This window comes from Trachinotus anak, unplaced genomic scaffold (genome assembly GCF_046630095.1).
Source record: "Trachinotus anak isolate AG129_WGS33_773 ecotype Australia unplaced genomic scaffold, CSIRO_AGI_Tana_v1 ptg000025l, whole genome shotgun sequence".
Taxonomy (NCBI): Eukaryota; Metazoa; Chordata; class Actinopteri; order Carangiformes; family Carangidae; genus Trachinotus; species Trachinotus anak.
Window position 1 is genome coordinate 639,237 of NW_027273876.1, and position 24,750 is coordinate 663,986.

Below are 24,750 nucleotides of genomic sequence, written 5' to 3' on the forward strand. Positions count from 1 at the left end.
TCACGTACACTCCTGGATGGTCCAGTTGATGCCTGGTTACCAGGTGTTGCCATGAGGAAGTGGGGGTGGGGGCTCTCACAGTCAGCTCCACGCATCATGTATGAAACACATCACAAACCTCCATCATGAGTCATACAAACAAAGTGTTCTGTAGCATTTTGATGCAAACACAATGCATGCTGGGAAGTGTGCTAATAAACTCACAGTCTTTCTGAAGAACTTGACTGAATGAGTTCAGTGACCAGAGACGCTTTAACCATGATTAGTGGAGATTTAAACACATTTCAGGATTTTTTTTTACAGTGTGTCATCTTTATTTAACAAGGTTGATGGAGGAAAGTGGTGAATGTGTGTGTGTGTGTGTGTGTGTGTGTGTGTGTGTGTGTGTGCGTGTGTGTGTTAGTAGGTGAAGAAACCTTTGCAGAGCACTCTGATCCAGATAGTGAGTGTTGGTCAAAGGCCTCCTGACACACACACATAGGCCTGTGTGTGTTACATCTGTGTATTTGCATGTGTGTGTGTGTGTGTGTGTGTGTGTGTGTGTGTGTGTGTGTGTGTCCACAGATAGCAGCAGGTTAAACATTAACATCGGCTGGCTCGTAAAGCTAACACCAAGACAGTGAACCTTTGGAGTTTGATATGATGTGATCACACACACACACACACACACACACAGGCCCATGATGACACGTGAACATACGCACACTGTGACACACACTCGCTGCTCAGAATGACACAGCTCTGATCGGAGGGAGGTGATCTCTGAAATTGCTCAGGTGAGTTTTTCTTTTTCATCCAAATAAAGTTTTTAGATTTGAATTTTATGTTTTAAAGACACGAGCAGAGAGAGAGGGAGAGAGCATACAAAGTAAGTGTCGTTCGACCACTCTTCTTCACTGGTGTGTGATGAACAGGAGCCATCAGAGAGGTTAGACTGAACAAACAGGATTAATGCATGTTTTAATGGAGAAAGAGAGAGAGCATGTAAAGTAGGTGTCGCTCTACAGCTGCTTGTGTTATTCAAAATAGACTAAAAGACAAGGAGAGAGAGAGAGCGATAACAAGTGCGTGTCTCTCTACCCAGACCATTTGCATGTCCTTAAAAACTGGATTATTAATGTTTTACCTTAAATGCAATGCAAACAGCAGTGGAATCAGAATCTAGATCTTAACTCCATTACAACACGTATATTTAAATGTGTTTTCTGCCAGGCTGAACGGTTTTTAAGGGTGAAGATAATAATAACATGACATAACAAAAAAGGGTCTGGGTGGGTAGTTAGGGGGGCAGTTTAAAAAAACCCAGTTGTACTTTTTAAACGTGGTCTTAAAACAGTATTTAAAGGTGCCATATGTAAGTTAAAAGGCGCTAAATGTAAGTTTTTGCTATTGCTAATGCTAGCGATAGCATTAACAGCTGTTTACTTACCGGTCTAGAAGAATCGTTGCGACTGGATGCTATAGTGACTCACTATCGCCTCTTGAGGCACACAGTGGTATTACAGGAAGAGATGGGACTAGCTGGTTAGCATGCTAGCTTCAGTAACTATCTCTGCAACACAGTACATTCACATCTTTGACATAATTTTATTTCTTCACATCCTGATAATCTCAGTTATTTTTTGAATGTTTCATGTATCTTTCATACGTCTCCTTTAACCTGATGGACAGTATTTGTGTGGTGATCACAGTCTGCTGCTCTGTGGTGTCCGATGAACTTGGTGCTTCAGGGTCTAAACGTTAACCAACAGATGACTGAGATTAATGCAACAGAGAGCTGGAGCTGAAAGGGGCAGATTTGTTGAAAGGCATGCTGGGAGTCGTAGGAGATTCCTGAGTGTCTGTGTAAATGAAACTCGCTGCTGTCAATTAAGACATGTGGGGTTCAAATACATGTGATCAATGCTGATGTGATTAGTTGAAGATCAATAAATCATCAATGACAATTTAGAGAATAGTTTAAAGTCATTTTCAGTAGAAGTGCTGGTTTATGTGGTTTAGTATGGAAGCCCATTTATGCCAACAATAAGAGAAAAAGTTAGGTATGATACATTTTAAAGTAAACTTTTTTGATTTCCTTATTCAAGTGAAGAATCTAACGACAGAGGGTGTTGCACATTGTACAGATGGTGAAACCCTCTGACTTGTAATGTGGGTCTATGTAATCAAAATTGACCTCACTGGATATGAGTTGCCAAGTACAGACCTTTAATTGTCTACCTCAAAATAAAAAAACATTATGTCAAAATTGTGATGTTACGTAAAAATTTTAAATTAAGATTCCATAATGTTGATTTCTAAAGTCAAATTTAAATGTAGACACAGAAAATTTAACTTCTTTACACAGTATCTATCATCAAAACCAAGGTCAAAGTGTTGACTCATATAATGTCTCAGTTAGACTAAATCCTATAGCGTAAATCTCAACGTTTCTATGTTAAATATCTCTTATTTTTATCACTTTTATCACTTGTCCCGGTACAACTGGGCTTCCACAGATCAGCTGCTGTGAGGATTCGCTTTTCTCAGTTTCACATCTGGAGACAGAAACTCTGCAGAGTTTCGACAGTTTGAGACACTTTGTACTGAAATTAGGATTTTTCTATTTCCAGGAAGAAATTAGTCAACAGATCAGCATCAGTCTGATCAAACATGCTGTGTGTGTGTGTGTGTGTGTGTGTGAGAGAGAGAGAGAGAGAGAGAGAGAGGGACGCCCCTCTGTCAGTAGTATTGATTGGTGGATTTTGAGACCAGCTGCCTGTTTTTCCACCAGCAGACTCTCAGTTCACCTTCAAACATTGTCTCACCTGTTCACAGCAGCTACAAAATCCTCCAAATACAGTTAAAGTGTTAATTAAAACTTTGTAGTTTTTAACTTTGACTCAGAATAATGATTTTATCAACCTGTTAAAGTATTTGTAGTATTTCCATATTTTTATTTCCATCAGATGGAAATATTCTACATCTTCATTTTACCCACTTTTCTTCCAAACACAACCTGGCAGATTTGGAACTTTTAGATCTCCACTAGAATTTTAAATAAAGTTCAGTGGGTTTAAATAAATTTTCAGTGACACAGATAAAAAAACAGGAAGAAAAAAAAAGGTTAAAAAAAAAAGAATAAATCTCTTAAAAGTTGTTCTCGTGTGTAGTGAGCAGAGATGGTATTTTTCTAGCAGTTATAAAATCAAACTGTCATCATCATCATCATCATCATCACCACTCATGACCTTTGACCCCTCTCTCTCCCTGTCTGTGTGTTTTCTTTTGTCGCTTTCCCCCTCTCTGATGTGAAGAGCTCATTTTCACTGAGTTTCTCTTTGAAATTAAACAGGTAAAAGAAACTGTTTGCGAGTGTGTGTGTGTGTGTGTGTGATTACCATGTTAATGGATGCAGTGAGGATGGGGCAGCAGGCTGTTTAACATTAAACTGATTACATCAACCTTTCTTTAAGGTTCAAAGGATTAGGCCCTAAGTAGCCACTTAACTGTGTGTTTGTTTACAAGTGTGTGTGTTGTTGTGTTGTAGTCACAATCAGACACACCGAGTGATGATGGCTGCAGACACTTCTTTTGTTAGTCAGACAATATCTGCACTTTTTTATTCTAACCAACACTATAAAGGATCATTCTGGTGCTGTTCTATATTTTTCTTATAGTCAACTAGAGCTGTCAGCGTTAACGCATTAATCACAATAAACTTAAGGACCAAGCATAACGAGTTTTTTTTTTTTTTTATCCTGTCACGTGCCACCAAAGATTCTTCATTTTCCACCGTCACTGCTGCTGCTACCAAAGATTCTACAGCGCTACGTTCTAGAATCTTTGGCTGCTACTATTTTGACCCTTTGAGGCACCCTTACTTGTTGTCAAGCTGCCACAGATACTTCCTACAAAGACTTTACATGGTGGAGCAAGATACTTCATGGCAGGTCATGTGTATGGAGCAAAAGGGGGCGGTTCCAGTCTTCATAAAGGGGCGCGTCTGGAGACCTGAAGTGTTTAAATCCAACGCCTGAATCGTCGATCAAATGAGTTGGATAATAAAAATATAACTTACCCAGAGCTCATCTACAGATCAACAAATGATCAGACATCTTCATAATTACACGTCAGACATGCTAACGTTAGCTTCTAGTTCAGACAGACTGATGGTTCTATGTTGTCAAGCGAGAGAAAACAGCTCTGAAATACAAAATAATGTGATAAAACATGAGATTAATCGTGATTAAGAAAAAATTAATCTTTTGACAGCCCTATAGTCAACAAATCTCATGTTTGGATTCAAAACAACATTGTGTTCAACTCTACCCTCATCTGTCTGTGGCTCTCTTTAAAACACCACAAATATATAGTTTCATTTTCAAAAAGACTCAAACAAACAGGAGGTAACAGTTCATTTGTTGGGGACTATTTTCAGCAGCGAATGAATCCACATTTGGCGCTGTAGTGACTTTTTGAAGCAGAAGCACTGTGTGTGTGTGTGTGTGTGTGTGTGTGTGTGACTGAGTCTAAATAAACTACTGTGTGTGTGTTTTCATGGTGACAAAGGAACATGTGTGTGAGTGGAAACAGTGGAGCTCTGTGGCTCAGAGGAGTCAGATATATCAAAGGACCTGTCGATAGAAACAGTCAGTGTTCAGGTTGGAAAAAGAGCCAAATGAAAATTTGATGTTTTCATTCAAGAATTCTAAAAACTGTAAAATAATTGACTCCTGACACCTTTCAGACTCAAACACCTGTAACCATCAGATAGTAAAGCAAGCAGCATTGAACAAACTACATTATTAATCCTCAGTTTTTAATACTGTACTGGAAAATGTGAGACGCTGATGAAAGCACATAACTATAAAATCAATGACAAATATGAGGTAACTGCATTGATCATTAATCAGTTTACTGATGCCTACTTCTCACTGCCATGTTGTCTTTATGTTGTGTGATTGCTGTTGAAACAATGACTGATGCACATTTGTGTAAATGAAGGGTATTTAAATTTGAATCCACAGAGAGAAACACAAACAGACAGAGGAGGATCTTTGTATTTATGACTTATTTTCATCAGGAATGTTTTTGTGTCCTTTTGTCCTCAGTGGGTTGAGACTTGGTTTTAAGACCAGAGAATATTTTTAAATAAGGGTCCAACACATGTACAAAAATGTGTATTTGCTAAATAAATCACTCCAGAGCTCCCATTATTCCCACGTGGAGCATTTCTACTCAGTCAGACAGTCAGACGGACAGTCAGACTGAAGCCTGTCCAGAGTCTCTGTCAATGATTAGAGAACAGACCTTGACCTCCCTGCTGCTCACTTCAAAACACAACTCGTATCTGTTGTTGAGAGCAGGAAAACAGGCTGGAGGGTCAGCAGGGTTCAGGTCTGTGAGGACACATGGTCTGAGTGAGGACACATTGTATCTGTGAGGACACATGGTTTCTGTGAGGACATATGTCTCAGTGAGGACACATGGTCTCAACAGTCTCTGTGAGGACACATTATCTTGTGAGGACATTTGGAGGATTTAGAGCTTTGCAGGAACCAAAAACAAAAATAACACATATGTTGTTTTCTCTTGTTTTCCAGTGAGCACCCCTAATTACACTGATTTACATTTCGCTGTCAATCACACCCAATGGAATCCAATCAGAAAGCAGGCGGGGACGGAGTGACCGGGACACAGAAGGAGGCGGCGCTCCGGGTGCTCACACAACGCACTGGATACCAATTGCGGCAGGTATGAACCACCCTTGGAGTTAGGCTAAGGACGTCCTGGACCTTTGTCCATCTTCTGGTCTCAACAGTGACAAGGTTTTCGTTAAATATTAGACAGGTTCTTTAGGTTTATGGAGTAATGATCTCAGCACAGCGTTAGAAGCTGCGAAGATTTAAAAAATAAAGGTTTGATCCTTAAACACAAACAACGGAAGGTCTGTGACTGTAAATGTTATAATGTCAAATATCCCTGAAGAGCAAATTATTGGTTTCAGTACTCAACCACTTATTCTCAGATGTCAGTGTCCAGAAAACAAACCCCTATACTTCTGTTTATCATTGTTGCTGGTTTTTGTATTTCATTTTTCAGGAGAATGGCCAGAGGCGGTATGGTGGCCCACCGCCTGGCTGGGACGGCCCGCCACCAGAGAGAGGCAGCGAGATCTTTGTGGGGAAACTACCGAGAGATCTGTTTGAAGACGAATTGGTTCCACTGTGTGAGAAGGTGAGAGACAGAGCGTTAACGTTGGGGATCCTGAATGATCCACCATGACTGTAACGACAACATAACATCTGGTTCCCACAAGTTCACAAGCTGTTCTCACATTTTTAATTTCCCTCCTCCTGTCTCCAGTTTGGTAAGATCTACGAGGTGAGGATGATGATGGACTTTAATGGGAACAACAGAGGCTACGCCTTCGTCACGTTCAGCACCAAACAGGAGGCCAGAGCAGCCATGAAGCAGCTTAACAACTATGAGATCAGGTCTTTGTTTTTTTTTCCTCTATTTGCATTAATATTTAGAACTATTGCTAAATTTTCAAACTCCTCACCACCAGGAGTTCCACATTCATACAAATTACTCACATTTTTCTTGTCACTGCAGGAACGGCCGCCTCCTCGGTGTTTGTGCCAGCGTCGACAACTGCCGTCTGTTTGTAGGAGGGATTCCCAAAACCAAGAAGCGTGAAGAGATCCTGTCAGAGATGAGGAAGGTCACTGAAGGGGTCGTGGATGTCATCGTGTACCCCAGCGCTGCTGACAAATCCAAGAACCGAGGCTTTGCTTTTGTCGAGTACGAGAGCCACCGAGCAGCCGCCATGGCCCGCCGCAAACTGCTGCCAGGTAGACGTCAAACCTCGAGTATTCAACCGTTGCATTTTTTGTGAAAGTGAAGTCAAGATGAGGGCCTGTTGGGAAAAATCACCTTGCTGGTTGTGTTCAAGGACAATCTGGTGTCTGAAAATCAAATCTGGGATATGTCAATCTGTTGATTCTCAGAAGAAAACTGAAAGTCTGAGGTGCTGGGACACAAACACATGCAGCTGTACTGGTTGTGCTAACTAGTTATTTTAGAGCAGCCAAAGCACCAATATTACTCAGTAAAGTGCCAAACTCCTCATAAAAGTAAACACAACATAATAAAAAAAAGTCAAAGTCTCCTTTTGACTCCATTATCAGCAGCCAATCACAGTCTGTGTCGCTGGGTCAGTGTCCAATAGAGGAAGAGCTCTGATGGGTGTGATGATAAGATAAACACTATATGACGGAGTGATGTGATCTGACATTGGAAATAACCATGAAGACATTCAAACCTCCCGGTGGTCTCAGAGCTGCTGACAGCCTCAGTGATAAGATACAGGAACTCTTTTATTGCTTCTTCACAGGGAAGATCATTTGCGTAACACCAATGGTTCTGTCCCACCAGGGTTGGGGCCAGGAGTTGGCATTGCCCCACCCAAAGTCTGGTTGGCCAGCCTTAGTGCTCCGCCTACCAGAGTGAGAAGGTGATCTGTGATTGGCTTGTGTGTCTCAGGTCGTATTCACCTATCCTCTCCGTCTCCCGTCCTCTTTGTCTCAGCTCATATTCACATGTCCTCTTTGTCTCAGGTCGGATTCAGCTGTGGGGTCATGCCATCGCTGTGGACTGGGCGGAGCCGGAGGTGGAGGTTGATGAGGATACCATGTCAACAGTCAAGATACTGTACGTCAGAAACCTGATGCTGCAGACAACAGAGGAGACCATCGAGAAAGAGTTCAACAGCATCAAACCAGGTACCGACACACTACACAAGGCAACACAGCGTCAAAACTCAGATGTCATATTGTCCTTGAATGCATCGGTAGGGAAGAATACAAATACATCTCAACAGGTGTCAGGTGTGTGGCAGCTGAGCTGTGATGGTTTGGGATGTAAAGTGAAGGGAACTTGTGGTTAAAGGGATAAAAACACCAACACGTTAAAAACGTGAATTTACAGAAGAGGTTTTTTTGTTGCAGGTGCAGTGGAGCGAGTGAAGAAGATCAGAGACTATGCCTTCGTCCATTTCACTCAGAGAGAAGATGCCATCAACGCCATGAACGCTCTCAACGGGAAGGTCAGCAGCTTCATGTTTATTCACCCTCATGTTTATGGGAGGCGGAGTTTCACTGCGAAGCAGGAAGCTCCCGCTGTTCAGTCTATCACTGCAGCAACAAAGATCAGGTCTGCTTTCCCTTCACTGTCCATGCCTGGCTGGATGCCTCGTTTCTATTGGCTGCGCAGGTGTTCATCACAGCGCGAGCTCCCCAAACTGCCCCGGGCAGATTATTTCTCAATCAATCAGTGAATTGTTTTGTCAGAAAATGTAATTTTCCAAACAAACTCAGTAACATGTGTGTAGTTCAGTGAGTCCACCTGTCTGAACAGCACAGGGCAGCTGGAAGCTTCGGTCTCGCTGAGGGTTTTACATCTCCGAACATCCTCCAGCTGCTCCTGTGTGTTTATGTCCTGAGTCAGTCGTGCTCAGTGCATCACTCAGTCTGTTGCAGCTTCTCTGCAGGTCAGTAAGTTTCACACAGTTTAGTCCAAACCAAACTGGAGCAGTGAACATCTCATCAGTGATGGCATCATAATAATCCATTATCCCGACTGCCCTGGACTCACAGGTGTCTGTAAGACTTGCACGTGATCTTTAGGAGGATTAGGGCTGAAGTGTGCTCCCCCCCTCCCTTCAGGTGGTGGATGGTTCTCCTATCGAGGTGACTCTGGCCAAGCCGGTGGACAAGGACAGTTATGTGCGTTACACCAGAGGGACTGGAGGTCGAGGAGGATCTCTGCTGCAGACAGACTACACTGCCTACACTCTGGGACAGGTACTACACTGAACACACCACGGACTCTCACTGTAGCTCGGGTTGAGGACTGTGAGATGTTGTATTGGAGCTCAGGAACAGATGGTGTCTTCAAACACAGCGTCAGTTTGTTGAAGCTTTGATAAAGAAACAGATGAATCCAGAGGAACATTCAGGAGGCATCAGATCACACTGCAGAAATATCTGCTTTACATTTATGAAGGAATTGAGTGCAAAGATAGAAAGTGTGGTTTGTCCAAGTGGTGTTGCCGTATTTAGCTGTCCAAAATGGCGGACCTGCTCACACATGCGTGACAAAGCTTGATATTCTCAGCACAGATCATCATGGCAGACATATCAGGTTGCTTACACACATCCTCCATGTTGTATTATGGTGGCGTTCATCAGCGTCAATGAATATAACTATACAGAGTCATGTGTGTGAAACTCTGTCATATCACTGGGCCCCGTCAGTCCACGTGGACCTGATCAGTCTTAACTCAACCTGACGTGAAACTGACAAACTTCTGTCTTCACTCTGAGTCAGTGATGAAGATGAGCTGATGATGTTACACTGATGAAGAGGATGGAGTCAAACATTTCATTATGATAAAATGTGACTTCACTGCATCATCAGCTGAGCAGCTGCAGCCTGAACCTCCACACAGACAGGGGCAGGTGACTGTCCAGGTGTAAACAGGTGACTCCATCTAGTGGACACTTTAAATCATCACATCAACAAACAGAGCAACATCTGTTACATAGAAAGGAAAGGTGTTATTATGGGGACACTGGAGAACAAAGCCCCTCCCTGGATGGTCAGTGTCAGCACATGAAATAAATCCTTGAACACAGAGTTCCTCACCTCAGCCAGTATCTTTAATTAGTGTTTATTCATTATTTGCTTTTGGCAGTTTCCTGCTTTATGTAACATCTGACAACATCAACAAGGAGCTTTTATAACATTTCTCCGAACAAACAAGTTATGAAGAAAATGATCTGCAGATTCCTCTATAATGAAAATTAGCTGCAGGCCCATTTTTAGTACATCTCTCCAAAATAAAATCACATTTGACACACATCACTTCTGCAGGTATTTGTCCATTAACCAAAGTATTGGACAAATTCAAATGTGACCCGATGATGGTGCTAGAAGAAAAGTCAGAACTTATCTGACTCCGTGACGCTCTTAACCTTTAATAACCTTTTCTCTTCCCCCAGGTGTACGACCCCTCTGCGGCATATCTCGGTGCACCTGTGTTTTACGCCCCCCAGGCCTACGCTGCCATACCAGGTCAGTTTCGTTTCCCGGCGGCAAAAGCTCACGTCGGAGGTCGAGGTCTGATCCGGACGCCGTCAGTCCGAGGTGAGGGCGGGTTGGAAATAAAGACGCAAAGTGAGCTCACATTCACTCAGGAGCAAAACCAGCTGGGGGGGGGGGTCAGGAACTCGGTCAGAAGTTCTGGAGGTGAAACAGCTGAGAGTCCCCACAACAGAGAACATATGAATCTAACAAGCTGCTGCGTTCAGGGTTAACTGAATTATCTGTGAGAGAGCAGCAGTTTCCTCCGTGTAAAACAGGTGGAACTAGAACGACTCTCAGGAGAGCGTATCCCTCCGCCAAGGCCAAACCGTCACTTCTGTCAGATCCAGATTATTCTCTGGATCCAGACAAAAAAAATCCCTCAGGAACTATTTTTTTAGTTTTGTTATTGCTACATAGCTAACGTTAGCATTAGCAGCTGTTTACTCACCCGTTCCTCCACACTCAACTTCTCCAGAGGCTTTTTCTTTGCTTTAAAGTCTTATTATATTATAAACGTTATTGTTCTTGGTGTTGAAGACTGATGTTCACGCTGATGCAATAAATCAATAAATCAGAAATGCTTCTGTGTGAGTCTGAGCTCCCCTCGCACTTGTTCTTTAACATTTCTGAGTTATTCAAACTGCTGCTTTCATTGAAAACCCCTAAAATCTCCAAAACCTAGAGTTAATAAAATAAGACGTTGGGTTTTCACAGGACGGGACAGCATCAGGTGTTCTTCTGGTGAACTGACCGCTCCACATGAGAAGCTGCTTCTTCCTCCCGTCTGAAAAGAGCGAGACATTATTTTTAAAATGGCTTCTCTGTCATTCTGTAAACTGCACATGTGGTCAGAACAGAGACTGGTGGACGGGGCAGCAGTGTCAGAGGCGGGGCTTTGGGGGCGGTCAGTTCACCTGATGATTTTCATGATCTTCCAGTTGACCTGTATCCAATCACCATCACCCTCATATAAAATGATCTGTATGTCTGACTGTTGTTGACCAGGAATCAAATATGATCCAGTTCATCAGAAGTGAAACATTGTACAGGTGTGAAGTGGGAGGAGCCACTGGTTCAGATGTAATGTCATTTAACAAAGTCACTGAGGCCCCCACCTTTAACTGTTCATGTTCTGTCTGTCTTCTGGGTGTAAATACTACAGTACCCATGAGCAGGGATGATGTCTTTTTGTAGTCAAACCCTGATGTCATCATCACCTGGTTCCCTCCACAAACAGCCAATAGGATTGTTCAGCAGATAATCTTCCCTAATGACTCCACTTTCTGATGTTGGAAGCCTAAACACAACCAGCAGCAGTAAAAAGCTCATGTTAGGCTCTAAACCAACGACACCACGGTCACATGACTTCACCGTCACCATCACTAACCTTCAGCCTGTAGTCTGATTCAGCTCTGAGCTCTTCTACAGAAGCCTTTCCTCTGACAGAGTTAGTGACAGTCTGTAGAAACACAGCGAGGCTGTAAAGGTGGACTGGTGAGGGGGTCGGTTTTCATGTTGGACTGATGACGTTTAATGTCCCCGACGACCTCTGTCGTCTCATTTAGACTCTTGTTAGCAACCGGCCTTTTTAACAGAGAAGCTTCTAGAATCAGGACTGAGGGATTTACTGACGGGTCTGATGTCAGAGAATCAAACCCAACAGAACTAATGACTTGATGACTGATTGATGAGCCGACAGGAAGCAGCTGCTCTCACTTCACTCTGGAAACAATCAAAATAATCTCAGTCAATCAAATAAGCTGCAGCAGGAGAGATGTACGGTTACCATGACCACCGCTGTAGTGTGAACACAGGGTAGATGTAAGGTGGAGCTCCGTTACCATGGCTACCACTGTACCTGTTCACTGATTGAATAATTGTCTGATTGTGTGATTCTTCTTCCCGGCTGATTTCCGGTGATTTGATTGATTTCACTGCCTTTTCGGTCTCCTGTAGAAATTTACATGACTGTACCTGTAGGGGCTGCGGGGGTGCGGGGGCTGGGTGGGCGGGGCTACCTGGCCTACGCCGCCGGGGGAGGAGCCGTAGGTCGCGGTGGCGGTGGCGCCCCCTACGGCCTGAAGGCAGACAAGCAGGCAGAGGAGAAGCTGTACGACCTGCTGCCGGGGATGGAGCTGACCCCCATGAACCCTGCCGCCATGAGCCTGAAAGCCGCCACCATCAAACCTGCACCACAGGTAACAGGACGCACCTGAGAACCAGGAAACCAGGTTTTGTTGATTTCTATCAGAAAAAACATTGTACTCACCAGATGAGCTGCTGAGCTCCCTGCTCAGGACCAGAGTCCAGGATCCTGGAGGGGCAGTCCACAGGTGTTCTGGGTCATTGCAGGCGTCACAACATGGACGATGTTTTAGCGGTTTCTCTCTCTCTCTCAGGTCCTGGAGGAGCTGTGTCAGAAGAATAACTGGGGTCAGCCTGTCTATCAGCTCCACTCTGCCATTGGTCCAGACCAGAGACAGCTCTTCCTGTATAAGATCACAGTCCCAGCTCTGGCCACACAGTACCCCAACGTGTACGAATTCTCCCGATGAACCGTAGCAGGACTGTGACGGTCTGCCGCTGCTTCACTCTGCTCTCTCTGTGTGTCTGCAGCCATCCCTTCACCCCCACCAAGCTGTGTGCAGCCGTAGAGGAAGCTAAGATCCACGCAGCCGAACACACCCTGCAGACACTCGGCCTGCAGACGGAGGGCGCCGCCGACGCCAGCTGTGCTACTGCTGCTGCTGTGGCCTCAGTAGCCTTCCCAGGTATGTGAAGGTCCGTACCCAAAGCCAACTAACTCCTCACTCAACACAGCACTAACAGACGCTCAGTGTGCACAGCTGACACTAAAGAAGAGCTACACACTCCGTCCTGTAACCCAGGTGAGCACATACCTGTTCTCAGGTCAGTTTGGAACCATGGGAACCATGACCCCCCCCCCACAGTAACACACAGCTCAGTTCAACAGTAACGGTACAACTGTTAAAACCATGAGCCTTACAACCTCAAGTTACTGTGAGAAAAAGTTAGAAGTTGTCAAGGTTACTAGGCAACAGGAGCTGCAACAGTAAGGGCGGGAACAGCTGGTGACCAGACCGGCTCAGCTCGGTAGACTGGGTCCTCTGAAGGATGTGGCCCCGGGATCAGGACACAGCTGTAGAGACTTTTCCCGCCAAGAGCAACTTAAAGACGATTTTAAAGGTCTACAGTCGATAATGATCAATAACAGAACAAATGTCAATAACCTCACTGTGCTCTGCTGCTGACCTCTGACCTCTGACCTCTGAGGCTGTTGACATGTTAGTTTCTGTTTGAACTTTTTTAAAAAGTGACACAAACTAACACTAAGACTTTCATTTCAAAGTAAAAACCTCACTGATGACAGTTTCCTTTGGTCTGTCTCCAGGTTACACTCTGGCGAGCCCGGCATCGTCGGCGGTCGCCTCCCAGCTGAAGCAGGCAGTATCTCTGGGTCAGGACTTGACCGCCTACACCACCTACGAGGGCTACCCCGCCTTTGCCGTGGCAACACGCCATACCGACGGCTACGGCGTTTTTTAGAGCAGCGGTTTCCAGAGAGCAAAATCCTGTAGCTCAGGCCGCGTTCACACTATACTGTTTTAAAATCAGAATGTTTTCAGTTCCTCAGAAAAGCTTCTCCCACACTTTTGCTAAACCACATCAATGCAGGTCCAGAGTGAAATCTGATTGGCTGGTTAGTTACGCCATGGAAACAAAAGCAGAATAGTGTGAACGCTGGTCTCTGTGACCGAGGTCCAGACCGCCTGCCGTTGGTTCCCGGAGACGGAGCCGCTGCTGACCTGAGGCCAAACTTAAACTCTGGGCTTCGTCTCGCCGTTTCAAAACGTTTGGGACTCGTCAGTGAAACCAATATCTCCCCTGTTTCTTCACGTCTTTCCTCTCCTGCCATTATTGTGTGATTGATTAGGCAGCCGGCCTGTGATTGGCTGTAGGTTTGAATTAATCTTTCATCCCTTTTCTTTCTGGTAGTATGTTTACAATATTCAAAAACTGAATTGGCTGAATTAGCTTTTATTATTTTGTTCTGGTCTTGTGACCCCGCCTTCTTGTCTTGAAGACACCTGGACTTTTTTTTAATGTCGTGGTCTTTTACTTCAGACCATCTCAGTGGTTTTCCTGACCGTCCCCAAAGAAGGAAAAATATTTGTAAATTGTTTGTGCGGAATGAAAAGTTTGTGTCTCAGTCCAAGAGAAGATAATCCTGATCCTGGAGTCTGGGATCAAATGGAAATTATGGTCATGGTCTCTGAGGCCTTCTGGACTTTGTAGTTCTTTTTAGTCCAAATGAATTTTGTGTCATAAACCTTTGTCCCTCATCCCCAAAACCTGAGACCAAGGTTCATTTTCTGCTCTTTATATATCAGACTTTCCCACTTTCTGAAAAGCTTTATACCGACTTCCTGTACGAAGGAGCGAGTAGCCCTGTGGCGCTGCAGCTCAGAGCTGGGACAGAAACACATCATCAGCCTCAGGTGTCCATCCACACACAGCACACACGTCCTCACCGCTGATCCAAATCAAGTCCAGTGTCCCCCTCTGTGAGGAGACAAACCCACCACAGAAGAAGAGGAGGTCGTTAAAAGATCCAGTCAGAGCTGAGACGATGAAGAACATGATGTGAAGAAGGTTCAGCCTCCTCATCGTCGCTCCTCACACAGCTGATGTTTCCCTCTCCTCATGTACGTCAGCATTTATTCACTCAGGCTGTTTCCATCACTCTGTCACCTTTAGTTTTTATCCATAAACCAACTTTTGTAAAAACAGGTGGATGGAAACAGGAGTTTCAGTATTTTCATCTTCACGTTGTTTTTAGTTTGTTCCACTCTTACTTCATGAAACAAAAAAGACTCAACAATCCTGCAGTCCTCAAACTAACCTCGTCTCCAGCAATCCAAACCAATCACCAGACGAGGACGACAGTCTGTATCTGAGCCCACAGTACATTTGTCAAGATGGTAATTAATGCCTGGTTAAAGGCTCCAAACTCAAAGTTTTACATCTGTGCCTCTTGTTTGTGCTGATAAATAAGATTAGACAGAAAAATCTGAGCCGATAAAAGTCTAAATGAAAATCTGTTTCCTGAGTGAAACCATCTTCTGTTCACACACTACAAGAACAAATCTGTAGTTCTTCAGTCAAAATGAAATTGATCACATTAGAGCTGATCCTGAGACAAACTGCAGCTCCTGAGTGAGTACGAGCTCTTTTTTCTGATGACCATGAAGGCAGCAGCTGTAGAGTTTTACAGCTGACGTCTGTGAACGTGCCAAAGCAGAGACAGTATTAAAGTGTGTGAAGCACTTACAATTATTTTTATACCAGGAAGAAGAAGAAATATCCAGACACTGTTTGTATAGAGTTATTCTGAATTCTGTTTGCCTCCGTAATTGACTCTGAAACAGTTGAATCAGCGCTAATCTCTGATGAGGACTGAGAATTGTGGGTATTTTGGAGGGTTTTGTTTCATAAAAGGAAACTGCTTTGATTAATTGTGATGTTTGATGATCCATAATCTTCCTGAAATAAAGGAACTGAGAAGAATCTAAAGAAACAGCGTCTCTACTCTGTCTGTGTGTGTTAATGCAAAAAAGTTTAAAATCATGTTGTTAAAGATAATTTTGTTGAAAGACATTTAAAAACTTTATATTTGTAATAATTACACTGTTTTGTAAATGATTTGTCGGCCCACTTACAATATCTTAGCGGCCCACCAAAGGGCCAGAGTTTGAGAACCACTGGACTAGGTAATCCATCCGTGACAGCAAAGTTGTAGATAAATAATTTACATCTTTAAAGTGGACACATCTAATTCTACTTCAGGTCCCACAAGTCCTTGTTCTGGACCTGAGGTCTGAGCTTGACTTCAACTTACCTGAGACAGTGAGGGACAGACGACGGCTCTCAGAGGAGAAGTTATGAGAAAAAACATAGATGTGATAAACACAGCTGTAACTTCCTTGATGGGCGGGCTCTGCAGCAGGAAACAGGAAGTGGGCAGAGTGATTGACAGCTGGCTGGGTGTAGTTGTGTGTTGTGCTGTAGGAGGTGAAGGTGAAGCCTCCTGGGTAGTGTGGCTGGATGGAGCAGCTGATGGTGAAGTTGGAGCCCCTGAACACACCTGAATACCCCTGCTGCTGGGGCTTGGAGACCCCATCCATGGAAGAGGACACAGAGATGATTGGCTGAACCAGCAGGTCTGTAAACAGAGAGATGATTGTTAATGATCAGTTTCTTAATGGAGAGATAAAAAGACAAACTCATTCTTCTCAATGTGTTAGAACCAGTAAATGATTCATTAACCCTTATTAAGGCCATTAATTACAGCTGATAAAGTCTTTATAGAGCCTCAACATGAAACGGTCCTGATTCTTCTTTGAGGTCCCAACCTGTGGAGACCAGGTTGTGGACAGAGACTACTGATGTCACTGATGGATTTACCTGAACAGGTGAGCTCTAGAAAAAAGGGAGAGTAATCTGATGATGAACACCCCCACAGTTTAGGTCCAAAGAAAGCATGACTAGGCAGCTCCATGCATATAGAGGACAGCATGTCACCTCTTCTTGTTGAAACAGCAGCCCACCTCTCCATAGAGTGCCCCCTGGAGGACAGAAGGAGGCCCACAGCCAAGCTGCCTACAGACCACCTCTGCATCCTGCTGGTCAAAGTCAGCTTCACACACTGAGGACCACCTCTGATCTCAGTAGAGCAGAAGCTGAGTCACAGACAGTTTACATCGCTCACTGTGTCTGTAGCTGATCACCAGTCAAAGATCCAGGATGATCCTCAGTGATCAAACCTCCACCTGTAGCTCCAGTCTCCGTCACCAGGACACGGTCACACCCACGAACCTGACAGAAACCTTAGCTTCAACAGCTGGAGGTCAAAGTATCTTCAGAGACAATACCTGCTGCCACCAGCAGAGGGCAGTAAATACATGATGAATGAAGCAGGCATCAGATCCTTTATGGGACAGAAAGCTGTTCTGAGATCAGATGTAAGGAGAGATGTCACTTTACTTCAGTATTGTTTTAACTGATGTCTATGTTTAGCTTTAACTGGGCAAACACTGCTCGTCCTGACGGCACGACACTGATCGAATGTTTCTGATGGAAGAGCAAAACGACCTTAAGTTTAGTGTGTTATGACAGGGAGGGTCCTCATAAGTATAGAACTACACGTGTGTGTGTGTGTGTGTCCTGAGCTGGTTGGACTCTGTTGTTAATCTCCTTACATAAGCCCTCATCTAATTCACTTTTCAGTCTGCCCCCCCCCCCCCCCCCCCCCCCCACAGAAACACACACAGACTCATTTGAGTCTCATCCCCTGAGCTGGACTAACCCTAACAGAGAACAACCCAAATCACCATCTTTTCCTGAACCTAACCAAGTCATGACTGTTATTATGGTAACCATGGTGATGAAGGCAGGTATGCTGCTCTCAGTACAGTAAATGTTGTTTTAATAGAGAGTTTTATTCATTACTGGGAATTGACTTCCGTTTTGGTTCATGAGCAACTTGTTCTACATGTAAACAAACAGAGGACACCAGCGTCCTCACACCAGGGGGCGCTGCAGAGGGGGAAGAGTCAAAGAAAGGATTTCACTTCTTTCCAAACAATGAGCTGAAACTCAGAGTAAGTGAAGCTGAGAGGATGCTCATCATTACCACAGACTCCTGAACACTGAACGCCTCTCCACAGCCTCAGTTCATACACTACTGTTATTAAAACATACATCATACACCAGCTGCTTCCAGCTTTTCCTCACTAAACCCTTATAAAACAGAAAATCTCCCTCTCTCCCTCCTTGATCGGCCCATTACATCACTGAAGCAGAGAGAGAGAGCGATAAAGCGAGCTGCAGACAGACAGAGGCAGCAGTCTGAATGGAAACTAACTGGAGCTTCACAGCAGAACATTCAGCTGTTTAACTGGCTTCACTGACGTCATTTCATCTGATGGAGCCTCGTCACAGTCCAGCTGTGGAGCTGAAGAGTCTGAAGCTGTGTGACCACGGAGGTCAGTGTGTGTGTGTGTGTGTGTGTGTGTGTGAGAGAAAGAGAGAGTACTTGTATTACTCACACTGTGTGGACTCAACAAGTCCCCATAACATAAACCAACTTTAGGGTGAAGACTTGGTTCAGGATAAGGTTAGGTTTAGGTTTAGGTTTAAGTTTAGGTTTAGGTTTAGGTTTAGGTTATTGTGTTAGCTGAGATTGTGCTTTCGTGCTCTGTACTAATTGTTCAGTTTAATAACAAACCACTTGATCTCCAGGTTGACACAGTAAGCCTGGGTCTTCAGGGGCCCCTGGACCTCCTGGGCTCAGGGGATGTTTGGAGCCTGAATGAAGCTAACGTTACTGGAGACAAAATATAAATACTACACATTCAGATAAATGATGCCTTTAACCTTCTCCACAGATTAAACATGGAGCGCGTAAATGTTTCACAGTGTGTCTTGAGGCTGAGGCGTTCAGGGGAACCAGAGCGAGGAGGAAAAGAGCTGCTCTGCTGGTTCTGTTGTTCAGATGAGTCCTGCTGCTGTCAGTGTCAGACCTGCAGAGACTCAGTGAGTCTAGAGAAGAAAGAAAAACCAGAAGAAGATCAGAAGCACAGACCGGCTTTAAACTGGTTCCTTAGCTGGACTAAAACGACTTGACTGAAAAACTGGATCCAGAATTTAAGATCCATGAATCCATAATTCATCACTACCATGATCTCACCATCATAGCATCACAACCCACACTCACCTTTACAGGTGTGTTGAGACTGAAAAAACAAGGCAGACCTGATGGTTATGGGGCGTTTAGTTCCTGTAGTAGAAACGAGCTACAAGGGAAAACTGGTAAACGCCACAAATTCAGCAACAACTGCAGGATCCTGTATTCTCCCCAAAGAACAGTCTTATGTTCTTAGAGCCCTGGATCATTATTAGCTCTGTGATGTTGGAGTTGATGAAGGTGGAGCTGATTTCAACAGCTTCATGCAGCTACGTAGTTTAATTTATGTGTTCTGTGTGTAAAATCTTAATCTGAAAATTCAAATGTAGAAAGTATAACCTTTAACAGTATTTCCCTCTTGAATGAAGAGGAAGGTTGGATATAAAGTGACAGGAATTGGAAAAAATCAGTAAAGTATGAACAGCTGACTGAGGCTGATGTGTTTCCTGTGAGTGGAGCAGCAGCTGACAGAGGGATCAGCAGAGATTAGCATCAGGATCAGGCTGTGCTGCTCCACATCATCCTCACAGAGGAGAGAAGGACTGTAATTCACTGACAGCGTCGAGCTTTGGAATTCCCACAGCCTGTGAATGTCCCACAGCTAGTTAGCTGGATTTTGGTTGAAATTTGTTAGTTCAGAAATGAAAACAGTATCATGGACTCGACCTTCAGCCTCAGTGACGGAATGAGTGAGTAAACTCCTCCTCTCCTCTTCATTTCAGCCTGAATCCAAACAGGCTGCAGACTTTTTGTCCAGCAGAGTGCAGCAGAAGATCAGGTGGTTTGGTAGAAGAAGCAGATTGTCAGTGTGGTTAATAAGAAGGTTTAATGTTAAGTGATCTGTCACCATCAGTTTCTGTGTCTTTATTCGTTACACATTCAGGGCTGTTCACATCAAAATCACTGTTTCAGGCGACTTCCAGCCAAACGTTTAAATATTTCAGGTATAAAATTGTGTTTTTTTGTTTTCTTGCAGCCTCATGTTGTGATGAACTCGACCTCTTAGGTTTGATTCTTCCTCTTAATGTTAAATAACTGAGTGATGCTGGAGCGTCACAGAGCAGGACACTGTCCCTTCTTCTGTGAGGACTGAACTTTGGCAGCGGATCCGACTGTGGCTAATTACCTTCCCATGGTAAATGAATAGATGCTCCACCTCCTCCATTCACTGAGAGGATGGAGGGATGAGGAGGAGGAGGAGGGTGGAGGAAGGAAGGTCAGCGGGAACTCTCTGTTTTTCTCTTCATCAGAAGAGAACGGTCAAATATTTCATTACAATTTCCACCTCAATAAGTTAAGATATAGTTAAATATATAAACAATGATATAAACTGAGAAACATAAAGACACAGTAACAACAGTAAACTGAAATGACAGAGGAACCAAACCCAGTGATCAGAGGTTGGCAGGAATCTACTGCTGAGAAATGAGCAGTATTTTCAAAGACCAAAATAATGAGGCGTTCAAGTATCTCTGATTAAATGAGTGTGTGCGTCTCCTTACAAAGAACCAATGAGAGGTAGAATCCTTTACTTCATTGCAGGATCTATGTCTGACTTTGTTCTGTCTTTCAACAGGTCGACGAAGGTCATGTCACTTCCTGTCTCCGTGTACCAGCAGATTTTTAAAACCAGTTCTCTGGGTTCCAGGTCTCATTTGGCCATAACTCACAAATTCATTCACTAATTACGACACAATTTAACTGTCTCTAAGGATGAAATGAAGTGATGACATTTTATATACAAAAGGTCAAAGGTCAACTTTACTGTGACGTCATAATGTTGTGTAATTCAACGCTCTGACTCATGAGGGGGAGACTCTGACCATGTTTCCTGAAACTTGACTGCTTGGTGGAGGAAACAACCAGAGGAGGTGACTCTGGTTGATCTCTTGTGAAAGTTCTTCCATCTGTGTGTACCTGAGTGTTCACCTGTCTCCAGGCACAGAGTCCGCAGACAGCGGCATCGGGGACTTGGACGACCTGCCGGTACCTCAGCAGATCCGGATCAGTAACATCACCTGTGATTCATTCAAGATCAGCTGGGACATGGACAGCAGAGGGCGAGAGAGGATCACACACTACTTCATCGACCTCAACAAGAAGGAGAACAGGAGGGAGAACAAGTTCAAACACAAGGTCGGTATGACAACATGTCTGCTGCTCCCGGTCTGACCAGAACCTTTTACACATGTAAATGCTGATGAAGCTCCCTATGCCTGTCCTCCGCATCGCACGTCAGGATGTGCCAACAAAGCTGGTGGCGAAGGCGGTTCCCCTGCCGATGACAGTGAGAGGTCATTGGTTCCTGAGTCCTCGTACAGAGTACACAGTGGCTGTCCAGACAGCCGCCAAACAGCCAGACGGAGACTACAGCGTTTCTCAGTGGAGCGAGATCATCGAGTTCTGCACTGCGGGTCAGCACAGAGGACTCACCCCATGTCCACCACCCCACCACCCCATCACCATGCACTTACACTGCCTAAATACACCTGAAACCTTGTCAGTACAGAGAGCCAGAGTTAGCATTAGCACAAACACTAACACTGTGTCAGCCACTGCCAGTTACAAGCTAACAAACAACATAAACAAATCAAAAATGCTAACTATGCTAACGGTTCTGATCCATCTGCTAGTCTCTGATTCTGGTCTCAGACTCCTCCTCTGAGTCTGGGTCTGACTGAGGCTCCAACATGAGGCTGAGTCTCTCTGATGTTTCCTCCTCTAACATCTTCATCCTCTCTGCTCTTTCACCTTGAGAAAACAGCTGCAGAACATCTGGACCAAACACTGATTATTAACAAAAAACTGAATATCTGCTGATGTGACATCCAAACTCAACAGTTGGTAAAAGTTCTGTCCAATCATCCAGCTGAAAGTGCAGAGCAGCTGAACAGAGACACAAACCAGAACAACAGTTAACTAACAGTTAAACGTCACTGATCACGTGTCTGCAGATTACTCCTCCGTCCAGCTGAACCAGCTGCTGCAGAAAGCCGAGGCCATCGCCGGCAGGATGCTGCCGTTCACCGTCTTCTACAGGAACCAGCAGAGGGAGTACTTCCAACAAGACAGGTGTGTGTCCTGCTGCACTGACTGCTGACGTCACACTGCCGTCCTCTGTGCTCTGCAGGTGTGTTTTAACCCTGTGTGTGCTGTGAACAGCCCCTCTTATCCCTCCAGAGACGCTCAGTGCTGCCGGATGCTGCCGGCAGTTAAAGACAACAGCGGCAGCCACGGGTCACCCATCAGCGCCAAACTGGAGGGGATCTTCTTCAGCTGCAACACAGAGTTCAACACAGGAAAACCCCCCCAGGACTCCCCATATGGACCCTACCGCTTCCAGGTACGGCCATGGACAGGTCGTTTTGAGACCTTTCCAAATTAAAATGCCTGAGAAACACCATTGAAAAAAGAGAAAAGAAAAAGGAAAGAAGAGTGAAATAAATGCAGATTATTGGATGTATGTCGCTTTCATGTATGACAGTGAATCTCAAATCACCACACATTAAACAAAGTGAAGTTTTTGTCACATATAAGTGAAAAAAAGCAAACTAAGGACATGACCTTCAAACAGGAAACAGGAAATACCATCTTTATCACAACATCAACATTCCACAGTCTGACTGATTCATCAGGAAAACACTCGGCATGTGATATTTAAAAAGCAGTTATGAAAGATCTGTGACGCAGGTTTTATTTTCTTACAACTACATTTCTGTAAGGCGACATGATTATTTTCATTATCGATTAATCTACCAATTGTTATTTTTATTATTATATCAAATACCCATCACACTTTCCTGGAGCTCATGGTGACACAAATAAAGGTATTTTTACAACCAATATTTCACAGACACAAAAATGTTTTATTGTATAATGTCAGGACCTAGAACCTAGAACCATCAAACGTTTGGCATCTTTGTTTGATCATCAAAAGTGAAACTGAGAAGACGACCACTGATCTAAACCTTTGAACAGGTCCACAGGTCCACTAGACCTGAGTCAGTCTGATCCACCAGTCCAGAGATAAGTCTTCCTCCTGAAGGTGATAATGTTCAGTTAAACTGTTGATTCACCTAGATGTGTTGGTGTCTTTCCTCACAGATCACAGCAGACGTCCTCTTTAACCGCAACACCAACATCTACTTTGGGGATTTCTACTGCATGTACACGTCCTACCACTACGTCATCCTGGTCCTGGCTCCTGACGGCTCCAAAGGGGACGTCTTCTGTAAAGGGAGGCTGCCGGCCCTGGACAGATCTAACAACTGCTTCCTGACCTGCACCAAGGAGGACGACGGCTCGCTGTCTTTCTGTCACGCTCAGGACGTCATCCTGGAGGTGATCTACACGGAGCCGGTGGATCTGTCTTTGGGAACCGTCTCACAGATCAGCGGCCACCAGCTCATGAGTCTGTCCACCCTCAACGCCAAGAAAGACCCCAGCTGCAAGATCTGCAACATTAGTGTGGGACGTTAACGGGATCCTCAGACTGGACTACCAGCCAATCTGCTGCTAATCTGCTAACTAAATGCAACATCCACTGTTTGTGGAATGATTGGCTACCTCACAGGCAGCCCACTTATTTTTTAAGGAGTAACTTCGCATGAAATCCACATTTTAACACATTTACAGTCGGTTTATCATCCCACCAGCTGATTCTTAGGTAACCAGTTCTAGCAGTTTTGTGGCATTCATAGAACCAGGGTTACAGATGTAACTGAACAGACAGAAACAGGAAGAAACATCATTCAACACAACTGTAATGTGATCAAACAAAAGTCTCAGCAGCATCATCTCACTCATCAGGGTTTTTATATCTACATCACAAGTTTAGATCTGTGGTTTAAACAGGTCAGGACGAGTGGGCTGATTTACTTCAGTTTGACAGTTTCAGTAACAGAGAAAAACAAACCACTGTTTATATTAACACATTTTAATGTGTTAGTAAAAAAAGTAAAATCAATGTATTAAAAACTCTCTTTCAAAAATAAATGGACTAGCGTGGTTAGTTCACTGTCTATAGTTACTGTAGGACAGTGGAGCGTCTGTGTTGAGTTCAGTGTCCGAAAGAACTGTAGAACAGTGAAGTGTCTGTGGTTAGTTTACTGTCTGTAATAACTGTAGGAAAATGGAGCTTAGTCAGTCATTACATTACAAAAAGTCACTATATTTGTCACCATGTGCTTTTTTTTTTAAAAAAGTCTGTAAATCTAGTGACAAAGGCTCTAAGGAGGCAACACCACAAGCCCACAAGCTGTAAATGCTCCATAATAGAAACTGTTTGTGCCAATTCATTTTGAAAGAGCAATGGCTAATGAGGAAACTCCAACATTTAGTTTGATGACCAATGATGGAACTTTATGACTCATCGGGCTGACCAATGGTGTGGCTTGATCTCAGCGACAATCACTCGGTCAGAGACAGACGTTTATAGGGCTGGCCCTGCTGTTGTGGTCAATCTAAAAAATATAGCTCGATATCTTCAGACATTCATTTTTTCTTCTTGAGCTTATTTATTTATTTAATAGGGATGAGGTAATTTAACATAGTTCTGATGCCTTTCACAAAAAGTTTATGGCTGTTGCTAATTTTCAACTCTTGTCCCTTTGGCCAGGAGACAAACTGAAATCCAACAGCCCTGTGATGAATCCTCCCAAATGAAGGTTAAAATGTTCACTTTGTGTTTAAATTGTGTTGTATCATATTGACTGCTGTTCCTATTTTTGTCCACCCTATTAAAATATTTGAGGGTAGGCTAAATTACAGAAACATTAATCTGTATAATGTAATACACTTCAACAGCAACACAAACTACATCCTCTGAAATGATCACAGAGGCGAATCAA

At 44.0% G+C, this 24,750-nt stretch overlaps 2 protein-coding genes across 6 annotated transcripts; both read left to right on the forward strand.

Moving 5' to 3' along the window:
• The first annotated feature begins 635 nt into the window (after nucleotides 1-635).
• Nucleotides 636-15,733, forward strand: a1cf (apobec1 complementation factor). Of its 4 annotated transcripts, none has more exons than XM_071462225.1 (13): nucleotides 636-776; nucleotides 5,586-5,736; nucleotides 6,085-6,219; nucleotides 6,349-6,479; nucleotides 6,601-6,839; nucleotides 7,605-7,769; nucleotides 7,995-8,092; nucleotides 8,712-8,849; nucleotides 10,050-10,194; nucleotides 12,091-12,332; nucleotides 12,534-12,670; nucleotides 12,751-12,915; nucleotides 13,547-15,733. In XM_071462225.1, exons 2-12 carry the CDS (start codon nucleotides 5,635-5,637, stop codon nucleotides 12,911-12,913), a joined length of 1,695 nt encoding a protein of 564 aa, XP_071318326.1. In that variant the 5' UTR covers nucleotides 636-776; nucleotides 5,586-5,634; the 3' UTR covers nucleotides 12,914-12,915; nucleotides 13,547-15,733. The 4 variants fall into 4 exon arrangements, with proteins under 4 accessions (XP_071318326.1, XP_071318324.1, XP_071318327.1 ...); XM_071462223.1 differs by having other exon boundaries at nucleotides 12,751-12,905; XM_071462226.1 differs by having other exon boundaries at nucleotides 12,115-12,332.
• A 248-nt stretch (nucleotides 15,734-15,981) lies between these two features.
• On the forward strand, nucleotides 15,982-23,896 carry LOC139608716 (phytanoyl-CoA hydroxylase-interacting protein-like). Of its 2 annotated transcripts, none has more exons than XM_071462725.1 (6): nucleotides 15,982-16,376; nucleotides 20,841-21,037; nucleotides 21,141-21,315; nucleotides 21,856-21,973; nucleotides 22,064-22,244; nucleotides 23,006-23,896. In XM_071462725.1, the coding sequence occupies exons 2-6, from the start codon at nucleotides 20,948-20,950 to the stop codon at nucleotides 23,378-23,380; spliced, it is 939 nt and encodes a 312-aa protein (XP_071318826.1). In that variant the 5' UTR covers nucleotides 15,982-16,376; nucleotides 20,841-20,947; the 3' UTR covers nucleotides 23,381-23,896. The 2 variants fall into 2 exon arrangements, with proteins under 2 accessions (XP_071318826.1, XP_071318825.1); XM_071462724.1 differs by lacking the exon at nucleotides 15,982-16,376 and adding an exon at nucleotides 18,045-18,200.
• Nucleotides 23,897-24,750: the final 854 nt, after the last annotated feature.

Excerpts from the sequence above, each read along its gene's own strand:
- a1cf (XM_071462223.1), top strand. The coding sequence starts at position 5,635 with ATGGAATCCAATCAGAAAGCAGGCGGGGACGGAGTGACCGGGACACAG. Across the intron at positions 5,737-6,084 it reads CTGGATACCAATTGCGGCAG|GAGAATGGCCAGAGGCGGTA; the intron begins GTATGAACCACC and ends TTCATTTTTCAG. Across the intron at positions 7,770-7,994 it reads GTTCAACAGCATCAAACCAG|GTGCAGTGGAGCGAGTGAAG; the intron begins GTACCGACACAC and ends TTTTTGTTGCAG.
- LOC139608716 (XM_071462724.1), top strand. The coding sequence starts at position 18,140 with ATGGAGCCTCGTCACAGTCCAGCTGTGGAGCTGAAGAGTCTGAAGCTG. Across the intron at positions 21,974-22,063 it reads GAGTACTTCCAACAAGACAG|CCCCTCTTATCCCTCCAGAG; the intron begins GTGTGTGTCCTG and ends TGCTGTGAACAG. Across the intron at positions 22,245-23,005 it reads ATGGACCCTACCGCTTCCAG|ATCACAGCAGACGTCCTCTT; the intron begins GTACGGCCATGG and ends CTTTCCTCACAG.